The sequence below is a fragment of the Oryx dammah genome, unplaced genomic scaffold (assembly GCF_014754425.2).
Source record: "Oryx dammah isolate SB20612 unplaced genomic scaffold, SCBI_Odam_1.1 HiC_scaffold_5, whole genome shotgun sequence".
NCBI classification, from domain to species: Eukaryota; Metazoa; Chordata; class Mammalia; order Artiodactyla; family Bovidae; genus Oryx; species Oryx dammah.
Window position 1 is genome coordinate 51190239 of NW_024070189.1, and position 27270 is coordinate 51217508.

At 41.5% G+C, this 27270-nt stretch overlaps 1 protein-coding gene and 1 non-coding gene across 4 annotated transcripts in view; one reads left to right on the forward strand and one right to left on the reverse strand.

Annotated features, from left to right (window-relative positions):
* The window catches only part of JAKMIP2 (janus kinase and microtubule interacting protein 2), a 199540-nt gene that overhangs the window by 123283 nt on the left and 48987 nt on the right, over window positions 1-27270 (forward strand). For all 3 annotated transcript variants that reach the window (XM_040239761.1, XM_040239763.1, XM_040239764.1), the window contains exons 2-5: window positions 7371-7646; window positions 20023-20520; window positions 23996-24205; window positions 26040-26138. In XM_040239761.1, coding sequence (XP_040095695.1) covers window positions 7518-7646; window positions 20023-20520; window positions 23996-24205; window positions 26040-26138 — 936 coding nt within the window. In that variant the 5' untranslated portion in view covers window positions 7371-7517. The remainder of the gene's footprint in view (window positions 1-7370; window positions 7647-20022; window positions 20521-23995; window positions 24206-26039; window positions 26139-27270) is intronic.
* On the reverse strand, window positions 11126-11197 carry TRNAA-AGC. Its single transcript has one exon. It is a non-coding gene; the product is annotated as a tRNA-Ala (tRNA).

Below are 27270 nucleotides of genomic sequence, written 5' to 3' on the forward strand. Positions count from 1 at the left end.
TCTCTTTCTGACTTACTTCACTTGGGATAATCTCCAGGCCCATCCATGTTGCTGAAATGGCATTGTTTCATTCTTTTTATGGCTGGGTAGCATTCCACTGTATATATGTACTACGTCTTCCCTGTTCAGCTGAGTGGACATTTTTAAAATCTGGACATCTTGTTATAAAAGATAGATATTGAGGTTCCCTAAACTCAAAAAGACATAAAAAGGCTAAAGCTGGGAGCAGATGATCCCAAGATTATTTCAAACGCAGCATCCCACTTTTACTCTCCAGAAGTGGTACCTGAGGAAAAACCATAGTGAGGAAAGAAACAGTTTCATCTACTCGTGTTAATGTCACTCTCCCCCTCTCTGTGGTTTCTCTCTCGGGGGTTTTGTACCAATGCCTAAATAAGTCTGAAGAGGATCAAGAATAAAAATGGCTTTTTAATATTTGAGGCCTTCCATAAGTGTGGCACTTGAATAATCATTATTTGTAATGTCCCCTGTCATTTTTATTCAAATTAAGCATCTTGAGAAAAGCACCTATTGGCTATTTTGTTTCCACCACCTTAGCCAATAGTTGGAATTGAAAACAGTCAATAAATGTTACCTCTCGTGCATCATGAGCTGTGTGAGAACGTCGTTTACATGCTTTCACGTGATTGTCAGACAATCCAGTCCCATCGTTCTACGTATTCCTGCACCTCTCGACCCTATCTTGGAGATGAGGGATATTGAGAACCCGAGAACTAATGATTTATCCAAGATCCACATCTGCTAAACACACAGGTGAAATTTAAAATTAAGTCTGTCTGACTCCATAGTCCCTACTCTTACCCAGGAGTTCTCAAAGATTCCTGTGCATCAGAATCACCCAGCAACTACTATATCAGAGTCTCCAGAGTGGAGCTCCAATCACTAAAGCTCTCTTATAGATTTTAATAAAACCAAACCAAAAATTTGGGAAGCTTTACTCTCAAACACTACACTGTATTTCCTCCTCAATAAATGTCTATGGAGTGAATGAATGAATGATGGCCAAAACTCTTCCATTGATAGTATATTCCTTCATTAAGATTTGCTCTCAAGCAGTGATCCTTATTTTAAAATGCAACTGCTCATAAGAGCCTGTCTCTAAATTTTCTGAAATCTTTATCTGAAACTTGGTTGCAGGAAAACTCAGCCTTGGTGGCTGTGGGAGGTATCTGATTAATGAAAGAGTAGGACCAGAGGATAAGCTAAAATTCTCACCTTTGATACCTCACAATGATCCCTGGGGCCAGCACTGCCATCAGCAGCTGAAAGCTGGAAACCTAGGGCTCATTTAAAATGCCTTCAAGTGGTCTGAAGTGGAGAAGCCATGTCCCCCTCCTTCCTGATAGATTGGCCCACCGATGAAAATCCTTCTGCCCTCCTCCAGATCTTCTGTTGCATCAGGTGTTCTCAATGACAGAGGCTCTGAGGGTGGTCCAGAAACATTCCATGCATCTGCAGTGATGTCTTCAAGCTCTCCTTTATGCTCTGGAGCACACTCTTTTGAGAGGCCGTGTCTCTCTGCATGTGGCAGCCTCTCTGGAAGGTTGACCTCAAACTGCTTAAGCAAAGGCAGCACAAGTACCCATCAACTGACAGAGGAATAAATAAAATCTAGTTTTAGTTATGCAGTGGAATATTATTCAGCAATAAGAAGAAATAAAATATTGATACAGGCTATATTATGGATGACTCTTTTAAAGTAGAAGAAGCCAGTTACTAAAAAAAAAATCCACATATTTTATGATTCTGCTTACACAAATATCCAGAATAGACAAATCTATAGAGACAAAAAGTAGGTTAATGATTGCCTGGGCTGGGAGAGTTTGGTGGGAATGGGAAATGACTGCTAATAAGTATCGGCTTTCTCTTTGGTATGATGAAAAGTTCTAAAATCAGTTGTAGTATTGGTTGTGCAGCCTTGCGAGTATGCTAAAAAACAGATGAATTTCATGATATGTGAATTATATCTCAATAAAACTGTCCAAAAGGGGGAAGGGGGAGCACAAAGCAACAGAAATATTTTAGTGCAATTACATATGAAAATCACAAGATTTGAAGGCACCCATCACAGCTGGAAAAGACTTTGGAAAATTGCCCTCCAGTAGAGGGTTATGTGGGCTTCCCTGGTAGCTCATACGGTAAAGCATCTACCTACAATGCAGGAGACCTGGGTTCGATCCCTGGATCAGGAAGATCCTCTGGAGAAGGAAATGGCAACCCACTCCAGTATTCATGCCTGGAAAATCCCATGGACTGAGGAGCCTGGTGGGCTACAGTCCATGAGGTCGCAAAGAGTCGGACACGACTGAGCAACTTCACTTCACTTCAGAGGGTTATATAGGGCCATACTTATATGAACAGCTGTTTACATTAAGGTAGGTGTCTATGAGTTGATCCCATCCTCAACTTCCTATGATATTTTTTTCTCTCCTGAACATGTCTAATTTATTAATCCTATTTTATCTGGCTCTTATGGGACTTAAAGTGAAGTCGCTCAGTCGTGTCCAACTCTTTGCGATCCCATGGACTGTAGTCTACCAGGCTTCTCTGTCCATGGGATTTTCCAGTCAAGAGTACTGGAGTGGGTTGCCATTGCCTTCTCCAGGGGATCTTCCTGACACAGGGATCGAACCCAGGTCTCCTGCATTGCAGGCAGACGCTTTACCCTCTGAGCCACTAGGGAAGCCCTTATGGGACTTAAGTTCACAATAACTTCCAGACTAAAAATGTGTTAAGTCAGGCGCATATGTTATATTTTGGGAAAAGGATTGTAAATTAAAATATAAAATATGGCTGTTGCTTCTCACATTTTTGCAGCAAGCAATGACAGAGAGCTGGTCCTCGTTATTTACAACAGGAGAGAAGAATGTAATGTTTAAAGGTAGGATGTGATTCCATCAACATCTCCAGTATCAGAGATGCCGCTTCCTTTTTCATCCCCATGGCTGGCCTCATTTAGAACTGCATTATCTGTCGCCTGGACCATTGAAGCAGACGCACTGATTTCCTGCTTCCAATCTCTCCCTCCTTAGTAACTCATCCTCCATCACACTGCCAGAGTTACCTTTCTAAAATGCAAACATGAGGCAGAGTAGCCCAGGGTATACACCTTGAGTCTCAGTTTCAAATTGCCTGGATTTGAATCTCAGCCCCGCCGGCTATCCACTCAGTCATCCTAGGCAAGTTACTTAATCTTTCTGTGAATAGTTTTATTCCCCACTGCATCTTTAGTGCATATTAGATTGAGCAGTATTTTAAGTGCTGAATTCAATGCTGGGCTTATAGCGATTGGTCAGTGTAACTTATTATTACACTTATATTCACATACCGCCATGTTTTTCCGTTTCTACATAATGAAATCGTTTTAAATTAAATTTAATCGATTATGCAAGAGCCTATGCAATCTAACCCTGGAGTTTTTTCTCCTAATTTTATAACCTCCTCTACATACATCAACTGTGTGACTCCAAAGTTTCTCTCAAGCTTCTGCCTCTGTCATTTGAGTATGTTGTTATTGTTTAGTCGCTTAGTCGCGTCCAACTCTTTGCGACCCTGTGGGCTGTAGCCTGCCAGACTCCTCTATCCAAGGAGTTTTCCAGGCAAGAATACTGGAGTGGGTTGTCATTTCCTGCTCCAGGGGATCTTCCTGACCCGGGGATTGAACCCACGTCTCCTGAGGCTCCTGCATGGTCAGGTGGATTCTTTACAACTGAGCCACCTGAGTAGCCCCCATTTGAGTATCTCTAATTGGAAAAGCCCATTCTTGGCTCAGGAAATCTGGAGTGGTGATCATCTGGCTTCCAAAAGTTGGGACATCTGCTACTGGGCTAAGGCGTAGTTGAAGAGGGCTAGCTCTAAAGAGAAGAGTCCCAAGCCCACGCAACATACACGCACTCCAACACACACCATGGAGTCGACCACGGTGGAAAGTATTGGAAGACCCATTGCAGTGATGTCTGCAGGTAGCACAATGGTGAGAGGAAATTAAGGACCTTTGAGGTCAGAATTCTTGAGGTTATGTTGAAAAGGTTAACAGAGTATGGTTTCAATCAGGCACAAAGGAGAGACCCCTCCAACTGATGATGCTAAACAAACTAACTGATAAATCTCAATCACTTTAAGCTTCAAGACAAGACATGTTTGTGGGACATACCTATATTTCACTTACCCTTTTAACATATAGCCATTTTGAGATGGCTCATTCCTTTTAAAGTTGATATATACCTCCATAGCCCTTATAGGCTTCCTTAGCTTTGCTCACCCTTTGGTACATAGTCCCATCATTAAATTCTCAGTTGAGCAGGACTGCCTTTTTCTGCTGCAACTCTAACTGATGGAGCCAATCAACTGTGAGCTCCTCCAGGGCTATATGATATATCTCTGAGCCCTCAGCACTGTTTACTGTAGCAGGTAAATTGTAGATGCTAATAAAGGTTTGTTTGCATTGGGGGGAAAAGAGAAAATGAAAAGCCTATTCTTCATTCAAGACAACAATATGGCTAGGAAGCTTTTCCCAAATGGCTTTTCCCTGTGTTGTGACAGCACTATAAAGGTCTGATAGAAGTTGACAATAAAGTGAGTCATATTTTATAGGTAAAACAAACCAGACTTCTTAGTGGACTGGATAAGGTAAATAGGGGATTTAAAAAAAAAAAAAAAGGATGACTTCTAAGCTAAGATCTGGAACAACTGGACATGTGATTCTGCCATTTATTGATATGGGAAAACTTGGGGAGGATAAGGTTTTTGAGGGACTAGTTAAAAAAAAACATCTGTATTTGTTGGGTTAAGTTGGAGATAGGATATCCAGGTGGATTTAGTAGAAGGAGTTGAATATATAAGTCTGGGGTTTGGGGAATGGTCAGGGCTATGAATATAACACAGGGGGTCATAAAACCTGTAGGTAGGACCAGTAGAGATAACCTGGACAAAGCCTGGGGGACCAGCAACGTCTAGAGAACAAACTAGAGGAGATACCTGTTAACTGTATATATGGGAGTTTTCTCACCCAAAACCTGCTTGGAGTTAAGTACTGTCTTATTTATCTTTGTGCCTAGTGGTGTTAGTCATACAAATTTTCAATAAATGGTTGTTGAGTTCATTTCAATTCTAGAAACAAAGAGTTGTAACCACTTAGAAGTCTCTCAGCCATACAATTTAATGATTTTGCAACATTTGCAAAGTAAGCATGAAGGACCACTCCATCATCTACCCTAGAGTACAATACGGTGGACAGTTCCATGACTGCTGGCAACAGACTGATCTAACTTCCTAACCTTTCCCTACCCCCTTTCCCTAGAGACAGTCTCTAAAAGACATGGCCCAGTGGTCATGGTGGATGGCAGAAAGCCCAGGATCCCAGCATGGTCCTCAAGGCTGAATAGCAGGGGTCTCAACAGAGCAGCAGCTACTGGAACGTATGGATCATCAGTAGGAATTCCCCTTAGTTCTGGACTGAAGCATCTAGGGATACAAAATGCTCAGTTTTCTGGAAGGTTACATGGAAAACTCTCTAGTATCTTCTTTATCTAGTCGTACTTTTTGCACTGACTGTAACAGTTTAGGATTTATATTTTTCTTACCTCCTTGATCCTATGACACATTTAAAGATTTGTAAATCAAGACATATCTTTATTTTTTTTTTCTTCTCACTGCTGTTCTGATTGGGTCTACATCATGCTTCATCTTGGAAATTTGGTGGCCTATCTGGTCTCCCTTCCTCATTCTCTCCCCACTATGCCATCAAAACAACCGCACCAAAGCACTGCTCTGTTAGGGCACCTACCTGCCAAGAACTTCAATAGCTTACTTGTTACCTACTGGGGGAAAAAAAATGCCAAACTTCTAAGGATGGCATCCCAGATCTCCCAGAACTTAATCATTTCCAGGCCAGTTTTCCAGCATTGGTTCCCATCAACTATATCCTGGGTTGTAACTATCAGACCCCTGTTTTTTGTTTTTTTTTTTTCAGACCCCTGTTTCCTCTAAAACAGTTGCTATGCTTTCTCTTTGCTGTATCTCAGCACGTACCATTTCCTTCACCCAGGATGCTTCACCTGTTTCTCCACCTGTTACCATCCTACCCACTCCTCAACTTCCAGGATATGCCACCATCCTCAGGGAGCCCTCCTCACTCACCCCACAGGAACGGGAAGTTCTTGTCTATGTTTTTGAAACAAGTGTTTGTTTTTTTAAAGGCAGTTATCACATAGATGATGGTGATGAAGATAGGTAGGGATAAAGGTTTGTTGTTTTTGCCTTGGAAAACTAGCATTTTCAATTTCAACATACTGTACTTAGCATAACATATAGAAGCCTATGGGGACTTCCCTATTGGTCCAGTGGCTAAGACCCCGTGTTCCCAATGCAGGGTTCCAGGTTTGATCCCTGGTCAAGGAACTAGATCCTACCTACCACAACTAAGAGTTAGCATCCCGCAACAAAGGTGGTGATTCTGCATGCTGCAGTTAAGTCCTGGCAACCAACAAATTAAAAAAATTAAAAAGTCTATAGTTTATAAATAGTCAATAGTCTATATTGACTAAATAAATGAGTGGCTCAATTAACCAAGTATAGTAAATCTCCATGTCTCACAGTTTATCTATTGTATAATTCTAGTCTTTTTATATATTGGATTTTCTTAAAGTCAACTCTGTCTGTGAGGAAACCATAGGTCATCACATAGGTGACTTCCTTTCACAAATACTGAATTAAATAGCTGATATGTCCAGTCCCTGAGCTGCATTCTGAGAAGCAAGTTGTAAATATGAACACATTCCTGCCCTCACGAAGCTAACAGGCTAAAGGAGGTGACCACACTTAAAAAACGGGGACCTGTATTTACATGGGGTGGGGTGGGGGGCTTCCAGGAGGAGCTGATTTGCCAGCTAAGACCTGATGGAGTCATGAGGGTTGGTCAGACTAAACTGTCTGTGTGGCGGCATGTGAGGCTGAGGACCGTGAGAGGAGGCAGGGCAGAGGATGGAGGGAAATGAAAAGTCCTATGGAAAGAGAGAAAGAATCAGAAAATTAAAAGACACTCTTTGCGCCCAGGATATAAGTGAGTGATGTGGGGGAAGTAAGCCTAGGAGAATGGGCAGGTTCAGGCGTAAAGAGCACTCTGAGATGTGAAAGACACACTCGTATATGGACTCATAGGTCTTTGAAGGATTTTAAGCGGGGCACCGACATGAGCAGACTAGCCTGTCGGGAAGACAGCCCTAAATTCATGTGCCAAGTGGTCGGGAGCCCTTAGGAGGCAGCTCTCGCAGGCAGCTCAGGCTGAGTGCCTGACGAGCGCGCGGCCCCGGTCTCGGGCGTGCAGTAACTACTGTCTCTGCCTCCCCCAGGGCTTCCAGGGCAGAGGCTGAGGAGACCTTCCCGAGGGGCAACAGGCAGTAGCTGCTGAGCCATCGCACCCAGGAGAAGCCGCAGGAACATGGCAGCCCCTGCTTGAGAGGAACTCAACACCAACAGACTCCATTCAGAAAGGAATAATGTCCAAGAAAGGGCGAAATAAGGGCGAGAAGCCCGAGGCGCTCATTGTCGCCCTTCAAGCTGCCAACGAAGACCTCAGGACCAAGCTGACAGACATCCAGATAGAGCTGCATCAGGAGAAGTCCAAGGTGAGTGGGGCTTCCTGGGGCCCGCCTGCCGCCCTGCCTCGGTGGACTCTTGTCTGCTGGTTGCCAGAGGGGGCAACAACCCCTGCACTTGGGGAGATTCCCTGTGTGTGGCAGAGGGGATTTGAGCACAGGATACACACAAAATGAGAAAACCCTGCTCATGAGCTCTGCCTGCCCAGGAAGCCAGATGTAAAAATTGAGAGCATACTCCCCACCACCACCACCTCTGGACCAATGAATAAGCATGTGGCCTTGATGGGTCCTACCCTTGCCTTCTGTAGTCATCCTCCCTGAGGCATTTAGAGATATCTTTGTAAAGCATGTCCATCCTGTCATTCTACTGCTCAGAACCCTGGAAGGCTGCCCACCTCTCTCAGTCACAGGACTTCCCCCACCACATCAGGACCTCCCCCCTCCAGCTGTCCATCATCTGACTCAACTCCTACCACGGCTGTCCCCAGATCACTCTGCTCCAGCCTCTTCACTGAACCAGGGGACACACGCCCATCACATGTGGGTCTTTGCCCCTCTTCTTCCCCAGCCAGCAGCATGCTCCCTCCACCCTTCCTGCAAGTGTCAGCTCTAGTCAAGTATCTGACTGCAATCTCCAAAGCAGAGCACTTCCTGGGTCCACACACTCCCTAAGGCCTGCCTTTTCCTGGTTCATCTCAGCGCAGTTTTTGTATTTATATATTGACTTGTTTAATGCTTCTCTCCCCCCCAGTCAAGTGTAATCTCTGTGACAGCAGCCTCACTTACCTCTCTATCAGTAGAGCTTAAATAAATGTCCAGGACTGAAAAGCTCAACATATATTTGTTGAATGAGTAGATGAATGACTGAAAGGTGATTTCTATCCTTTTGCCTTAGTATTATCCTGTAGAGCTGGGAGGAGGTTTAAATTAGACAGGTACATAAAGGAGTGATGAGGAGTATATGAGAAAATTCATGCCAGATGCTCAGAGAGCTGCCTGGAACATAGTAAATTCTGGAAAAAATAATTCATAGTACTATCCCTTCCATATCTGGTATGCTTGAGTCAGTTGCTAATTAGACTTAGGAAAGTTTCTTTGCTTCTAAGTCTCATCCATTAAATGAATATGCTAATGCTTCTCTTATTAGAGCGGTATGGGTATCAAACAGCGTCGTGGACAGGAAATCATTTTGAAATATGTGACAGGCGTGAGACATTTTTGCAAAGTAGAGACAATCATGTCAGTGTAAAATTGCCTTAAAGAGATAACTCTTTGTGCAGTAAGGAAATGTTCTTAATCAAGTGACAAATAACATATATCCTTACTCTTTTTTACTGCCTCTTCTTCCTTGACTTTACCATTACATTTTAATTAGTTCTTTTCTCCCAAATGTATTTCTCCTGGTTTGAACAATAATAAAGCTTGGATTGGCCAAAGCTCCTGGCCCCCCTGTCTCAGTTAAGCCTTGACCTTGGATAAGCGGGCCCCAATGTAAAGTTTGTGAAGGGTATTTTTCAGTTTCCATAAAGTTAAAAAGAATGTGGTGTCATAAAACAAAACAAACAAAAACAAAGTCAAAAATGTTTGTGTAAGAGTCAGAAAACCAGAATATTGCCTTTTTCTCTCCTCGGGGACAAATTTCAATTTCTCAGTGCGTCGATCTGTAATTCAGATGACTGAATCTGTTTCTCCATATCCTTGTCTCTCAAGCATCACTGGAAATTAGAATAACCTGAGGGAACTTATTAAAAATTGAGATCCCTGGGCCCAGAGTCCAAAGAGTCTGATAAAGTAGGAGTGATGAGGCTCAGGACTGCAGTTCCAGCACATGATCCAGACAGTCCCCGTGGAGGTGGTTTTTTGACTTCGTGTTGACAAACTCTCCACTCCACAGTTCCTTCCAGGTCGACAAGCTATGAACATTTCATTGGTTTTAACTTTCCCTGGGGCAACATAACATTTCGAGGGAGGCAGACTGCTTTAATTGTAGTAACAACAGAATGACAAACTACCTTCATGGGAAGAAGGCTATCCATCTGGATACTGGGAACCATAACCTGCCCCTGGTTTACAGAGAGCAAGCTCATGAGATTTTAAAGAGGCAGAGGCCCTGCAGATCCCAACCCTGCCATTTCCCACATGTGCTAGCCTTTTAAAAGGGGTAACTCTTGACTGTGGACAGAGCTGTTTATCATGCCTGTTTATCCAGGGCTGGGCACTGGTGTCTAAGCCAGCAGTCAGGGGTCATCTCCCTTTCCTCTGACAAGAGACTAGAAGCCAGGCTCTGAAATGAAAGCATTGCCCTTGTCGTCCACCCTCTGCCCCTCCCCCAGACTCCCTCTCCATGGCAGTTAATTATAATCCTAGCACAGGGGCGACAGCAAAGCCTCACCGCTGTCAGCAGCATTCCCCAAAGAGCAAAGGGAATTTAGAGGGCAAACAAGTCATGAAGCAGTTTTATTAAAATAAATACGATTGTGTTACCAAAGGCCCAGGCTCTAAGAGAGAGAACATGAACAATGCCGACATGTGAATTCACACTCTCAGTTTGACTCCAAGACTAGGATGATGATAAAATGACAATTTAACCTCAGGGGAATGGACTACTTAAAGAGTGGAAACCTTTGGAGTGATGGGATATTACTCATTTTTCCAGAAAGACAAATCATCCCATTGACATTTGCAGAAAATATTACAGATAGAGCAGGGTCACACATGCTGGACTTTATTGAATGTTTACCATCTGTCACACATGGTAAGAGCTGCGTTTCCTCCTCACAGAATCCCAGCTCTTTCCCTTAGCACCTGAGTGACTCTGCACAGGTTATGAAATACCTGTGTCTTCCTTTGTCGCATGGGATAATAGTCATGTTTACTTCCTAAGTTATGTGTGTGTATTTTTTGAGCGGATATTATCAGATATGTTGTGTTATAATTCAGTTATCTCATTTCACCCTCACTACCATTCTCTGAGGTGGGCACTGTCATTACCCACATTGTACAAATGCGGAAACCGAGGCTCAGTGAGATAAAGCAGTTCACTCAGAGTCACGTGCTTGTGGTGACAGAGCTGGGTCTTCCACTCCACTTCCCTCTCCTCCCATGTCTGTGCTCTTTTTTCAAATGTTTTCCCCGGCTTTATGGAGATATGATTGATGTATAACATTGTGTTCATTTTATGTGTGCAGCGTAACGATTGGATAGATGTATAAACTGTGAAATGATTATCACAATAAGTTTTGTCAATAGCCGTCACCTCACAGAGTTACAAAGTGTTTGTTCTTGTGAGGAAAGTGAGAGTGAAGTGAAAGTGACAGTCTCTCAGTCGTGTCTGACTCTTTGCGACCCCGTGGACTATACAGTCCATGAAATTCTCCAGGCCAGAATACTGGAGTGGGTAGCCTTTCCCTTCACCAGGGGATCTTCCCAACCCAGGGATTGAACCCGGGTCTCCCGCTCTGCGGGCAGATTCTTTACCAGCTGAGCCACAAGGGAAGCCCTGAAGATGGAGATACTGGGGACTGAATCCAGGGCCTCATGCATGCTAAGCATGCACTCTGCCACTGAGCTATACCCCCAGCTGCTGTGACGAGAACTGCTAAGATATACTCTTTTTGCAATCTTCAAATATTGTTAAGAGGACTGTTAACTATAATCACCATGCTATACATTACATCCTCAGAACTTACCGTGTAACTGGAACTTTGTACTTTTTAACCATCTTAACCATCTCCTCTGGTAACCATTCTGCCTCTGGTAACCACCAATCCATTACCTATATCTATGAGCTCTATTTTTTTTTTAATTCCACATGTAAATGTGATCATACAGTATTTGTCTTTATGTGGCTTATTTCACTAGGCATAATGTTGCAAATGACAGAATTTCCTTCCTTTCTATGGCTGAATATTGCATTGTGTGTGTATAGGAGGTGATATATCCCATTTTCTGTATCTATTTATTCATCAGTGGGCATTTAGGTTGTTTACATGTTTTGCAGAGCCAGTGCTATACTTAAAACATGTGAATGTCTGGAAAATACTGAAAACCATAGGCAGAAGAAGAGACAATGTCAGAACTTTTCTTTATACTGTTATGCAAATTTCAAATGAAGAAATGAAGTGTGTGTGTGTGTTGGGGGAGAGGGGAATAGGCCCCTATCCTTCTCCCATAGACGCCTGCATTGCCACTGCAGGGAAATGAAACTAAAATATTAGACACAGCCCACTTCTGGTGAGTAGAAATTATCTGAAAGATTTGTAAAGCACTGATAGGAAAAAACATAGCGATATGTAGGTCATTTTGACTGGACTCCATAGGGGCCAAAAGGATGTAACTATGGGGGCCTATGGTGGAAAGGAAAGAACATAGTTAGGGTCTCTCTGCTGCATGACCTTTTGGGGCCTGCATTTGTGCATCTATAAAATGAGCAGATTATGGATAACATAAAAGAGCTAAGGTCCTTTCAAAATAGTCGAGATTAATCAGGAAAGGAATCTGCTCTAGCTCTTCAGGACCCTTCCCTGATCACCAAGTTATATGATACTGTTCTCTTCATTCCATGTACTCTATCTAGCACAATGCCCTGCGGTGCTTTAATCACAGGACTCTGTACTTATGAAGAAAGTGAAAGTCTGAAACTTATGTCTGAAGTTATGTTATTTGTTTGTTTGCTTGTTTCTTGCCTGCTGTCCCTGCTCTAATGAAATGTATGCTTCCATGTCTGCTTCAGGGACCCCCTAAGTAAGGGATCCCCAGTGTTCACAGTGCTGCCCGACATGTGGGAGACATGTCCTACTTGTTGAGTGAGTTATCATGATTGTTTTTAAAACATTCCCCAAAACCCCATGGCATAAGTACAATATAGTATTGATTGAGGCGGGCCACCCCAGGCTTGGGTGGAGGAAACATTTCCACCAGGTCTGTCTTTCTTGGACCAGCACTGAGCCATGAAGCCATGGTATTTTCCTGTGTGAATCCTCTGTGGACACTGATCTGCTGCTCAGGGTGTGTAAGCACACCAAGGATTGCTGCGAGATGTGAAATCCACCCACCTAGTTCCCCAGGGTTTCATTCTCTCCGTCAGAGGCAGCCTGCAGCTACAGTGAAGCCCACAGTCACAGAGGGGATGAAGCAGGAGCAGAGGACAGGCCTCTGAGGGTCAAGTCTGCAGGGTGGCAGGCCTGGGATGCTTGCTTTGGGCAGAGTCAGCTCCAGAAAGGAGTTTCCACCCTTAGAACAGCCCTTTAGACTGCAAAGCAGTCCTCAGTGGGAGCCTGGGAGAAAGGCAGCATCTGATTACTATTCTGATTTCACTGAGAAAGAACACAAGTTCTATGTAATTCATTTGCTCCCAGTGACACAGCTAGAGGAGGAGCCAAAATGGGAATTCCTATCTTCTCTAAGGCTGTGATCAAGGTGGTGCTTTCTTACTCCACTGCACTCTGTTGCCTCCAGGGTGCTCTCAAAAACCAGCCAACCTTCTCTCTCCTCAGGCTAGTACTCTAGAGTTTGCAGGTTCAGGGCCCACACTGGGCATCCAGTACTTCTTGCTTTCTGCAAATTTAGTTTTGTTTTCAGGAAACCTAAGTAACTAAAAGCAACAAATAAAAAGAGAGAAGCTTTTATTACTTCCCCAGGTTATATAAAGTCTCCCTTATGCTGTGTTGTGCTTAATTGCTCAGTTGTGTCCAACTCTCTGGGATCCCATGGAAAGCAGCCCACCAGGCTCCTCTGTCCTTCAGGATTCTCCAGGCAAGAATACTGGAATAGGTTGCCATGCACTCCTACAAGGGATCTTCCCAACCCAGGGATCAAACCCAGGTCTCCCGCATTGCATGCTGCTGCTGTTGCTGCTAAGTCACTTCAGTCGTATCCGACTCTGTGTGACCCCAGAGACAGCAGCCCACCAGGCTCCCCTGTCCCTGGGATTCTCCAGGCAAGAACACTGGAGTGGGTTGCCATCTCCTCCTCCAATGCATAAAAGTGAAAAGTGAAAGTGAAAGTGAAGTCGTGTCTGACTCTTAGCGACCCATGGACTGCAGCCTACCAGGCTCCTCCTTCCATGGGATTTTCCAGGCAAGAGTACTGGAGTGGGGTGCCATCGCCTTCTCTGCCCACATTGCATGCAGATCCTACCAACTGAGCCACCATGGAAGCCCAAGGATACTGGAGTGGGTAGCCTATCCCTTCTCCAGGGGATCTTCCCAACCCAGGAATCGAACTGGGAACTCCTGCATTGCAGGAGGATTCTTTACCAGCTGAGCTACCAGAGAAGCCTTTATGAGACCCATTCCTATGGAGGCAGCCTTTCCCTCTTCACATCTCCTGTTGGAGAATTACTTCATGCCCATGAAAACCCCTGCCAGCCCACTGTGCATTTAGGTCTCTGGCTACATCTGATGCAGATAATCCAAGCTGAACCTTTTGCTGGCTTGTCTTGTCTTGATAACCTCTCAACCCTCCTTACCTTTGATAGGCAGTCCAATGTTTAATCCTAGATTTCTAAGATTACATTAAAGCTCAAACATCACCCTCTTTTTCTTAGCAGAATTTACAGTGGCATTTTTCAAAGGCAAAACTAGAATTAGGACAAAAGAAGAAGATATAATGGGAAGCCTGGAAAGCTAGTCATGAATTTTCTTCCTTCTATCATAGTGGAAGCAGGATTAAATTTTCCTAATTATTATTTTTTAAATAAAACCCCTGGGGTAAAAGGGATATAGGAAGTCTTTTATTCAAATCTCTGTTCAGTGCTCACCCTCTGGCTCTGTCCCACCCTACCCCCTATAACTTCTTTGTATACATTAAGCAGTGTCTTCCAAGTTAAGATGAGATGTCACCAAGAAATTCAGGACATCTTGAGGAAACCCAATTTTATCTTTGAACACCTCTATTAGGAAAATAGTTGCTAAGGCCTTATAATAATAGTAGCACTCATCTCACCACCGTAATATGGATATTTAGGTTTATGTCGTTCATGGTATGAGTGTACATTGCATGATAAAATATTAATGTGCAATAATGCTCATCAAATTAATATTTAATATCTATCATGTATTAATAGTTATTAATTGCCCATGTGTTCGGTCCAAAGGACTTTGCTGGATTATGGAAGTCAGTCCTTTCAACAATCATATGAGAAAGATATCACCAATCCTAGTTTACACATGAGTAAACTGAGGCTGAGTCTGGGGCCCCAGCTTGCCAAAGCTTTCAGAGCAAACTAGGAGATCTGAGATCTGCCCTGACCTGGCTCCTGGCCCACCTGGACCCTGATCAGCCTTCTTTATGTTATACTTCTATAGAGCCTGTCCCCCACTTTTCTCATCAGAAATTCAAATGTAATAAATACTACTTACATCATAGAGCTGCCTAGGATGTTAAGTGTATTGATGGGTGTAAAGCCTTTAAAAAAGTGCCTAATTCATACATAGTAAGTTAAGCCCCTGATAATGCCTACTATTTTTGGTGACGGAGCTGAAATTTTTGTCCATATAACTTTTCCACAAGTAAAAATTGATTCTCTCTTCAATCAACTAATTAATTTTTACCTTTCAAAGTATTATTGTCACATTTTTTCATATTACTCAGGGGTAGTTCTTCATCTTTTTGTATACTCATTTTCATGATTTACATTAAGATTTTTTTTGCATTAAGATATTAAAATCTATTTCTTAGTGGTACAATCTAAGCTATAAATAATTTTCAGAAAATGTTTTTACTACAAAATTTTTATTGGCTCTTTTTTCCTCCCAGATGTCAGTCACATTCTTTGTATCTCCTTCATAGTGAAACTCTTTTCAAAAAAAAAAAAAGACCATACCTAGAAATACTGCCAAAAATGACAGTTTCCATGACAACCAAATAAGTAGACATTAAAAAGTGCCAAAAGTAATTTAATATTTTTTCTTTTCTTTTTGAATTCTGTGCTTTCCTTTAAGTGATGGAAAAAAATGCCAGTGTGTGTTCCTATTTGTCTTGTCTTCATGCTAGAGTATATTTTCCATACACCTGTATTTTCACTTTTTTTTCTTTTTCATTCATCTCCTCTCCAGTCTGCACATAAAAGATTAGTGTTTATAACTTGAGAGAAATTACAGAATCACACAGTGGTACAATTTAATACACCTGCAGAGAACTTCACATAATAATTTCAGATCATGAGTATTTCCTCTTATATCCAATATAATATTACCTTACATTTTACAGTACTTTACAGTTAAGCTACTTTCCCATTCATTATCTAATTTAATCCTAAAAATATCTCTTTTACAGGTATTTTTTTAAAGTGTAATCAAAGATCCTCAGGATAAAGCAACTTTCTTAGAGACAGTAGATGGTGAAATCAAAATGCAAACCCAGAATTCATTACCCTTTATCCATCTTTACTACAGCTTTTCATTGTTTTAAGAAGAGCTGCTAAAATTCCCCTAGTAACTCATTACCTATCTGCCCTTAAGGTCATGATACTGTTCCAAATGCCTAAGGAATGTAAATACATCCTGCTGAAATTGAAGATGATAGTTTCCTATCACTTGAGTTAATTTCCCCAAGGTAAATTAGATGGAAGGTAAATTATCAGAGATTCTAACTCAGTGAAAAATAAGGCCCCTCTTTTCAAAACTTACATTATATAAAAGAAGAATCAGCAAACATTTTCTGTGAAGTACAAAATAGTAAAATTTTAGGTTTTGTGGGCCAGAGAAGTTCTGTGAAACTACTCAGTTTCATTGTAGCATGAAAGCAGCCATGGGCAACATGGAAATGGATGGGCCTGGCTGTGTTCCAATAAAACTTTATTCACAAGGGGGGAGGGGGCGGGAAAGATTTGGCTCATGGGGTACTGTTTGCTCACTCATAGTCTAGAAAGTCCTTCTTCACTTCATTGAAAAAAAAAATGGAAGTAAGATTTAGGCTGTCATTACTGAAGCAATGGGAGAAATATCAAACAGAACACAGGCAGACATTATATGTTGGGGGTATTTTTCTTTTATTGTTTTATACAGGAAAGGGATGGATGAGGGCTGCTCTGGGTAACAGTGCAAGCCCATGTTCTCTAAAATGTGTGACAGGATATATTATTCCTGCTTCTAGTTACGAGGCTAGCCAGGGAAACATATTGGCTTACATTCTTTAATTTCACACCTGCTCTTTGTCTTCTGTGTCGTGCTGACAACCACTGGGTAGACAAAGATGAACAAGGCTCACTGGCAGCCTCCTAGGAGTTTCCAGTCAAGGTGGGATAAGAGAGGAGATGGTGAGGACAGACAAGTGTGCAAAAAAAAAAAAAAAAAAAAAACAGTATAAAGAAAAATGTGGAAGAGACCAGCAAGGAGGTGTTAGCAAACTGCACTGAGAAGAAAAATGCAGGAGAAATGAGCTTGGTCCTGGGTGATCAGGGTGATATGACCAGAGAGGGTAGCATCTAGCTAGGTCAGGAGGAATGAGAGGATCCCAAAAGGAGCTGAGGAAAGCGCAGATAAGGAAGAAGAAACTTAGGCAGGCATGGAGGTGTAGAGATTCAGGGTGTGTGTAGAAAATAGAATACTGCCCTATGCCTGAGATATCGAATGAGGAGTTAAAATGGGGCCTGAAAGTCCAACCAAGTCTTCTGAGAGCTGAAAGGGGCAGCTGAAGTGTTGGGATTCTATCCCCCAACAGGAAGAAGCCCTGGCCCATAGATCATAACAAGATTTTGCTAAGAGACTGTCAGCAGCAGTGTGACGCAAGCTCAATTTGTTAAATGAACCTCCAAGAACTCTGAAGTAATGCTGTCCAAAAGAAATATAATGCAAGCCACATAGGTGATTTTAAAACTTCTTGTAACTACAATTTTAAAAAGTAAATATAAGCCAAATTAATTGTAATAGTATACTTTATTTTACCTAATTTATCCAAAATACTATATATAGTTTCGGACTTTCCTGGCAGTCCACTGTTTAAGACTCCACATTTCCAATGCAGGGAGCATGGGTCTGATCCCTGCTTGAGGAAGATCCCACATGCTACAAGGCCAAAAAACTTCAAAATATTATAGTTTCAACCAATATAAAAATTATTAATGATATATTGTTTACCTCATACTAAGTCTTAGAAATGGGATGAGTATTCTATACCTGTGGCCAGGCTCAGTTCAGACTTTCCAGTATCACCAGTGCTCACTGTGGCTATGGCCACCGTGAGGGACCAGCGCTGCTCTAGGACGTATGCGCTAACAGGCTCTGGGGAGGGGACCTGGGCTGGGCTGGAGGCAAGACCTGAGAAAAGTCGTGGGGAAGCCTGACTCTTTATTTCGCCAAATCTCCTTGTGTCCTGAATCCTTTTAGAATAACCTACATGGGAATAATTGTTGTACCTTTAAAATCAAATATTCATAGAATGCCATGTGGACTTAGAAAATTCTGTTCTAGCTAAAGGTAAGTAAACCATTAAGGTAAGTAAAATCTCAGACACTTTACGTCATAATTACAATTGTTTCAATAAGGAATTTGGATCTTACAATATTTTAGCTGGAAAGACTCAGCAATTATTTTACAAAATGTTCTAATTTTACAAATGGCAAAGACTCAGTATCACTCACCTAGATATTACTCCCAGGGCTGCCCGGTTTTTCCCTTTTTCTAGGTTACTGCCTGTGTGTGTATGTGTGCAAAAGACTGAGACAGAGGAACAAAGACAGGCAGCAGAGATGACAGTAGGAGGAGGACAGTACAGGAGCCTAGTGAGGCTTTTTTAAGCTACAGATGCCAGGCCACACATTTACCTACTAAATCAGAGACGAACTCAAAGCCAAATTAAGGCAGTGCCATTGCTATAAAGACCTGTATTACCACTGGAAATAGTACAAAACACAGGAGAATTTTTCTTTTATCCTTGCAAGTAAAAAGATTAAAAGCAATACTTTATTAAATTCCTCAGAGTGTTGACATAGGTGGGGGAGAGAGGGAGATAAGAGGTATTGAAGAATGCAGACAGACGCCCATGTAGCCAAAATAACAGCCACTGACCTCCTATAACAGAGAGGTCCTTGTACTGCAGGGGTTTTTACTGGTGTGTGTGTATCTGTAAAAATTTGGGGGGTGGAACCAAGTTGCTATGGTAAGGAAGGTGAAGTTGAGCACATATCAACCATCTTCATCCTTCACTTCCCCCTTAGCAGCAGTTATCTTCTCTTCAAAAAAAAAGAAGAAAAAGAAAGGGAAATGTTTTATGCTATCACTTTAGGCACCAGTTTTTTAGTCTGATCAAAATATTGAACTACGACTATCCTGAGTGTCCTAGGACACGCGCAGTTATCAGTTTAGACCTCACTAGGGATGTGTCGGAGAAGGCAGTGGCACCCCACTCCAGTACTCTTGCCTGGAAAATCCCATGGACGGAGGAGCCTGGTAGGCTGCAGTCCATGGAGTCACTAAGAGTTGGACATGACTAAGCGACTTCACTTTCACTTTTCACTTTTATGCATTGGAGAAGGAAATGGCAGCCCACTCCAGTGTTCTTGCCTGGAGAATCCCAGGGACGGGGGAGCCTGGTGGGGTGCCATCTATGGGGTCGCACAGAGTCGGACACAACTGAAGCGACTTAGCAGCAGCAGCAGCAGCAGGGATGTGTAGTTTAGAATGATCTCCAGATGATCTATTTTGAACTCCTCACCAAGATGAAAAACATTAGAGCACAATTTCCTAATTTTAATGTGTATGTCAGTTACCTGGGGATGCGTTAAACTGCAGGTTGTCATTCATAGGTCTGGGATGGATCCCCTGCATTTCTGATAAGCCTCTGGGTGATGCCTGTGCTGCTTGCCTGAAGACCACACAAAACAGTAAAGCCCCAGAACATCAAATATTTGTCTGAACAAAGTATTGGAAGCATCCTTGGATATTTCCTCCTTTCACATAATGTGAAAGTTAAAGTGGCACAGCCTTGTCCGACTCTTTGTGGCCCCATGGACTGTACAGTCCATGGAATTCTCCAGGCCAAGATACTGGAGTGGGTAGCCTTTCCCTTCTCCAGGGGATCTTCCCAACCCGGAGATCAAACCCAGGTCTTCCGCACTGTCTGCGGAGTTTTTATCAGCTGAGCCACAGGGGAAGCCCAAGGATACTGGAGTGGGTAGCCTATCCCTTCTCCAGGGGGTCTTCCCAACCCAGGAATCGAACTGGGGTCTCCTGCATTTAGGCGGATTCTTTACCAGCTGAGCTACCAGGGAAGCCCTCACATGCTGTCCTCCCTGAATAAAAAGGCCTGTGGGTTTCCGCGGGCACCCTCCCTCCTACCACTGCGGGCTAGAATTTGAAAAGAGATGAGGCATTAGGAGATCCCAGGGATCTGAGCTGCCGGTCCTGCCTAGGAGCACAGCTGTCTCGTGAGACTCACCTCTCTTCCTCCTTTCGCCTCGCAGGTATCTAAACTCGAACGAGAGAAGACTCAAGAAGCCAAGAGGATCCGCGAGCTGGAGCAGCGCAAGCACACGGTCCTGGTGACGGAACTCAAAGCCAAGCTCCACGAGGAGAAGATGAAGGAGCTGCAGGCCGTGCGCGAGAATCTCATCAAGCAGCACGAGCAGGAAATGGCCCGGACAGTGAAGGTGCGCGACGGCGAGATCCAGAGGCTCAAGTCAGCGCTGTGCGCGCTCCGGGACGGCAGCAGCGACAAAGTAAGGACAGCGCTCACCATCGAGGCCCGTGAGGAGGCCCGGAAACTGTTCGATGCCGAGCGCCTTAAGCTCTTACAGGAGATTGCGGACCTGAAAACGGCCAAGAAGCAGGTGGATGAGGCGCTGAGCAACATGATCCAAGCGGATAAAATCAAGGCTGGGGACCTCAGGAGTGAGCATCAGTCCCACCAGGAAGCTATCTCCAAGATCAAGTGGGAGTCAGAGCGGGATATTCGGAGGCTGGTTAGTAATCCAGGGCAGAGCCGTTCTCTTTCCAGGCTTCAGACAGCCGTGGGGCTTGCTTTTCCAGGTGTTTTTTCGTGAGTGGATTACAAGCAGTGCCCCTCTTCTGTCTAGTGCTGTTCAAAATATAATATAAGTCGATAGGCAAATAGATGCACCCAGGCCAAAATTGGCATTGTAAAAGGTAAAAGATTTTGGAGTCATCTTTCTCATAAAGATTGGAAATTTCTAGCCTCATACATATGGCAAGGTATTTATTTAATGGCTCGTTTCCTTGGGTGTATACAAAAATTTTCTGAATGATATACTCTTCCAACATCAGCATGTTTTTTTTGTAGGCTTTCCATTTGTAAAATGTTTTTACAGGGGTGGGGGGATTTTCTTTGGCTTTCAAGCTGTCTGAAAATGGCAGCCACTGGTAACATACCGAGGGATTCACGTGTTTTCTCCCCAGGAACCATGTCTGAAAGCAAGAAGCAGAGCTATAAAACCCCTAGTCATTTTACAAATAGATCTTCTTCCCCAGAGTAAATGAAGGCAATTCAAAATAAGGACCATTATAATTCTTAAATTGATTGTCATTCCTACCTAGCTTACTTGCTATTACCAATTTCTAAGACTTACTTCAACCCCTACTGAGTTGAAGCTTTTTTTAATATGTATGACCAAAAGCCACATCAGTCTTTTCACTATGCTTAAAAGTAAATAGAAGTACTGTGTGAAAGCTATAATGTTGCAGATTGACCTTGTCTTAGAAGAAGTGTTTATTTGCATCTGTATTCAGAATGTTTAGCACCAGTTATAGCTGGGTTATATATTATCAAATTAACTATCACCTGTTCAAGTGTACTCTGTGCTTCTCTAAAAATATTTTCTTAGAAAAGAACTTAAAAAACACTTTCCTTCTTGTATCTGTTGATGCTAACCAATTATATTCTGAGAATTCTAATTATGTCCCTTGGACGATATCTCTAGGATTTCAATTTTATGTAAAAAGTGGTTATCAGAGGATATATTAGACAAAATTAAATATGTAATTTTCTTTGTACTGCAATACAGTGTGACTGTAAATGTTGCCTTTGCCAAACTTTGCAAATTTTTTTAATCCGTAATTCATGCTATGGTATTGGTTGACAATAAAGACCAATCGCAGTGCAGAAATGTTGGTCTCTGCCCTGCCCTTGGTTTTTCAAACACCAATGGCTGTTGAAGAAAGAATCAGGATGTGAACTCTGGAGTCAGCAGGTAGGTAAATGAAATTAAATATTTTTAAAATATATTTAAAATTAAATATTTTACATTAAATATTTTTGTTTGTCAGTGCTTTCAATGTAAGTCTACTAATATATCCACCCATCCATGGTTATAATTTTTTTCATGACTTCTTTTCACTGGCACATTGCAGAGACAGACATGATATCTCTCTGAGTAACAGTGTAAAATCTAGTTTCTCTGAATATTAGTTCAAAAATTGAGTGCAAACAGAAAAATGGGAAACTTTTCCAGTAATACAGATGTACTTGTCTTCATTTTTTCCTTCTAATCTTGTTCTTACCCCAACACCCAGTTCCATTTGTGGAACAGAAAGGGAGAGAAATGGGAGTGATCCTGGGCAGAAAGTTTCCCCAGGGAATTCTGATAGGTATCCTCTCCCAACTTAAGAACTAGGAATTTGGAAGATTTTCAGTGTTCTGAAACCAGAGTCCATGCTTATAACCAGTAGGCAGTTACGACTCCTTGACACTAGTTTACTTGATAGTCTACAGAAAACCACTTTGAGAAAATGCTGGAAGGATAATCTTGGCCTAAGTATAGCACAGTGCCTAATAGCATGGGCTCGAGGGTCATAAGTCTGTATTTAAAATCCGGCTTCATCATTTATTAGCCATATGACCATGATCAAGCTCTTTACCCTTTGGGTCCTCAGTCATCACCTGTGAAGCAATGATAATAGAACTACATAATAGGATTATATCAAAATGAGATAAGATATGTAAGACCCTGAATGCATTGAATATATTAAAAGATCAATAAATTTCAGTTATGATGATGGGAATGATTATATGGGTGTGATGAGGTGATTCCCCAGCAGGTTTATTTATGTAGGGTACATCAAAACCAAATAGGAACACACAGATCTAGAGCTCTGGTAAACTGTAAATAAACCATGGATAACAGATCCAACAAATGAACATGCTTCTTAGATAAGAATAATACTAGACTCATCTCCTACAAGGAGATAAAAATAAAGACAATGCTTTTACTCCCAAATTAACAGGACAGTGTTTGATTACTTGCCAAGTTATCAGATGATATCCCAGGACCATGACCTCCCCAAAATGACCTAAAATTTGATCATGTGACTTGGAGGCATTAGCTCACAAATAGTTACATGTGGGGAAATGTGATTATATAACACAATTTCTGTCCCAAATATGTTTAAAAATGTATTTTGGTCTTAGGAACACAGCAAAGAAATTTTTATACAAAGTGATTTGTTATGTGTAAGGAGACATTCTTATAAAGAGGAGAACAGCATAATATTATTTATATTAAATGTGTCTACTTGCCTACTCTATTTCCATTTTTAATATTCTCATAGAATATAATGAAATGAGAAGAAAGGCTTTACCCAAAGGCTATGCTTTCTTCAAAGACTGTTTATAGACAATAATTTCACTAGCCCTTACCCAGGGGGCAGAAAGTTTTTAGTCTGGTGGAAATCTGATCAACGGGTACCAAATACTTTTGGCCTTTAGTTGAGAAGTATTTCTGAGACCATGCTCAGACTTAACAATAAATATATCCCACAGATACAGCTGGGAAAACAGTGGTTAATATTGCCAGGTATTTTCCATTCCTGTTCTTGTCCCAACCATGATTTTCTGATGGTAGTAATAAAATGGTTGCTAAGAACTGGCTGCTCTGGAAAATGGATAGGAATGAAAGGAGCTATATAATGTGAACCATGGAAGGACAAATTCACCACCTGAATGCAAACATACTGGCCTTAGAAAATGATGAGGCTACTAGAAATACTGAAGCTTCTTCAGTTACAAATGACCTTTTCATTGTTGTTACTGCTTTTTTAAAGGAATTCAAAGATCATTATTCCAAATAGGAAGTCATATCACACATTGTCCTGGGAGACATTGTAGTAGAATATTTAGTATCTGTCTTTAATGAGCACTAATAACCTGTCTTCGAGTTAACTTTTGCTTTCTACATCCAACCAACCCAGACTATTTCAAATAATATACTGAATCACAGCATCTACACTGGATATACTAGAGAGAAAAAAATTACCCTCCTTGACACCAGTTTTGCCTTATTCCTGAATTAAAATATACTTGTCATATTCATGATTCTTTTTTCCTGTTTCAATGAGCAGAAAGAAGTTAAGCTCATACCATTGTGAAGATGCATTTCTTTGCAGCATTGCTAAATAAAATGTCCTGGGTGTCATTTAATTCAGATGGATGAGATCAAAGCCAAGGACAGGATCATCTTTTCTCTGGAAAAGGAACTGGAGACCCAGACAGGCTATGTACAGAAGCTCCAGCTCCAGAAGGAGGCTTTGGATGAACAGCTCTTTCTGGTCAAGGAGGCTGAATGTAACATGAGCAGTCCGAAACGAGAAATCCCAGGAAGGGCAGGAGACGGCTCTGAACACTGCAGCAGTCCGGTAAGGCTATTCAAGTTGAAGTTAAAGACTCAGGAGTCATCTTTTATTTAGTACCTAAGTTTTACTTTTCACTTAAGCTCTTTTCCTGTTTACTACAGAGAAATCAATTCTATCTCCTGCTATAAAACCAGGGAGTATCTTGGGAGCAGGGTTTTCTATACTCATAGACAACAAAGTGATTTGAACTGCTATTAGCTGATCACAAGAGAATTACAGATCTTTTAAAATTCTTCATAGAATTTTTCTAGCCAAATGATACCTGTCTAACATCAGTGTATTTTAAGAATCATCAATTAGATGAAAATACTTTGCCTCTTGCCAAGACTGGGAATTTTCCCTTGTATGAACAATTGAGTTGGAAACTGGTAAAAATGGTTATCATGTACAGGGGTCAAAATGTATAACTGTGTAAAAGACTAAATCATGTGTAACCGTCATCTGAAAACTTCAAGTCTGGTTGAGTTTGACACTTATTTTCCTGTATTTTCATCATTTTATATGACAAATTATTTTTAGAAATTTAGTGATAGAAATCAGCTTGTATATAGTTTACTTTCATATCTTTTATCTCTCAAAGTATTTATCTGCTAAAAAGATGGCAATGTATTATTTAGGAACAAAGATAGATTTCAAAGTATTGCTAATACTTAGAACTCAGTAATGAATAATTTATGGATATATATATATATCTCCTGGTAGGTGGGAGAAAGAATACTGAACTAGATTTTAGCAGATGTAAGTTTTAGTTCTATCACTGACACCTACCTGCAGTGTAGCAAAATTGTCAAGAGAATATGTTCTGAAGTCACACCCTTTAGTTTAAATTCTGGATCTGCCAATTGTTGTGTAACTTTAGCAGATCCTTTGACAGCTCAGAGTTCCCTCATCTGTAAAACAGAGGCAATAGTGGTACTCCACAGAGCTAGTCTGAGGTTAGGAGAAAAGATATGTAAAACATTGAGCATATTGTCTAGTGCATAGCATCCAATATATGCTAGTTATTGAGCTACTGATAGAGACCTTGAACAACTTGGACCTCCCTAAATCTTCTCAGTTCTGCAAAATCTTCCAGGATACTATGAATCCAGAGATACAATGTGTGTGGAACTGCTTTGTCAACAGTAGAGCACTATCAACATGTAAGATGATAATGGACATGTAAGTGTGTAATGGTCCTGTGGACTCTAGGGTGCAGAATTAATCTATGATTTCTATGTGTGAAGTGATTCCATGTCTGTTACACCAGTGTGGAAGCCAGCTGATCTGGGCAAAATCTACCAGCACAGTCTGTCCATTAATCTACTGTGTCTCATATATGGAGGTAATGCACCAGCCTTCTGAATCTGACCTTTTTCTCCAAAGGTATGCAGGAATTTGCGGATCCCATCCCCACCTCCTATTCTAGACTCTCTTTGGCTAAATGTAATAACAGGACACCTATCTAACCGGTGGGAAGCACTGTGCAGCCATGACATAAGGGATGCTCCTTGAACCTCATGTAATCACAGCATGACCCTGATCTCACAGCTCACAGGTCTCATAAACTGATCCAGCTTTCTACCACTTTCTTTGTCAGGAAGGAGTCAGGGCCCCAGGGAGTATCTGCCACATAGAATTCATTTGCAGTTTCAACCAGGCGTGATCTTAAACCTAAGCAGTGAATTTGGGGGTTTGGAATAAGGTAAATATTTACTCTCTTCTGAGTAAGAGGACATTTTACTCTCAACTCATAAGCCAGATGAAAGGAACTAAGCCTATTACTTTTAAGAGCAGTATTCTGAAACTTTGTGAAAAGTTTTACTGAAGAAATTCCCATTTTAATTTTCTTGGGTAGGATTTGCGAAGAAATCAAAAGAGAATAGCTGAGTTGAACGCCACGATAAGAAAATTAGAAGACAGGAATACCTTGCTTGGAGATGAACGAAATGAATTGGTGAGTTCTAAGCAGATTTTTTTCAAATTTTATTATTTTTTAGGCATTTTGTTATAGTAGTATGTCCACATTCATTCACTCAGTCGTGTCCAACTCTTTGCGACCCCATAGCCTATAGCCCACCAGGTTGCTCTGTCCATAGAATTTTCCAGGCAAGAAGTCTGGAGTGGGTTGTCATTTCCTACTCCACGGGATCTTCCTGACCCAGGGATCAAATCCTTGTCTCCTGCCCTGGCAGGTGGATTCTTTACCACTGAATCACCTGGAAAGCCCCTATATTAGTATAAATGATATTATAGTACAGAATAGTAAAGAAGAATGCACAAATAATAAAGGTACAATTCAATAAATATGCCCAATGTGTTGTACTCATGTAACTACTAGCCTGATGAGTTAAGTGGAAGACTACCAACATCTCCAAACTTGCCCTTCTTGAGACCTCTCTCAATCACCATCCTTCTAAAGTTAACCATGGTACTGAATTCTCTTACTATAGATGTCTATCGCCATTTTAAAAATGTGTTGTAGGAAATTCCCTGGAGTTCCAATGCTTAGGATGCAGTGCTTTTACAGCCAGGGCCCAAGTTCAATCCCTGATCAGGAAGCTAAGATACCACAAGCTGTGCAGTGTGTCCAGTAACCACCAAAAATATGTGTTGTAAATGGAATCATACAATAATTATCCTTTTGTGTCTGGCTTTTTGCTCAGTATTACATTCATGAGAGTCATTCATTGTGTTGCATATAGAATTCATTCATGTTCACAACTCCATCCTATTCGATTATATGATTATTATATATTTATTATAAAAGTATATGGTATATATATTTTATTAAAAAATATATGGCACACTATGTATATACAATTACATATGTTAAGTATTGTATATGTTTATTCATCTATTGTTAATGGACATATCTGTTGTTCTATGATAGTTTAAAGTTGCTAATCGTTCTACTACATCATGTCCTGGTGAGAAAATAAGTTCATGTCTGGGGGTCTATACCAAGCGGCAGAATTACTGGATCACAGAGTATGCATGCAGGCAGTGTCAGCACTTGTTACCAAACACTTTTCCACAGTTGTTCCACAATTAAGCTCCCTCCAATAATAGTATGAATTGCATTTTCT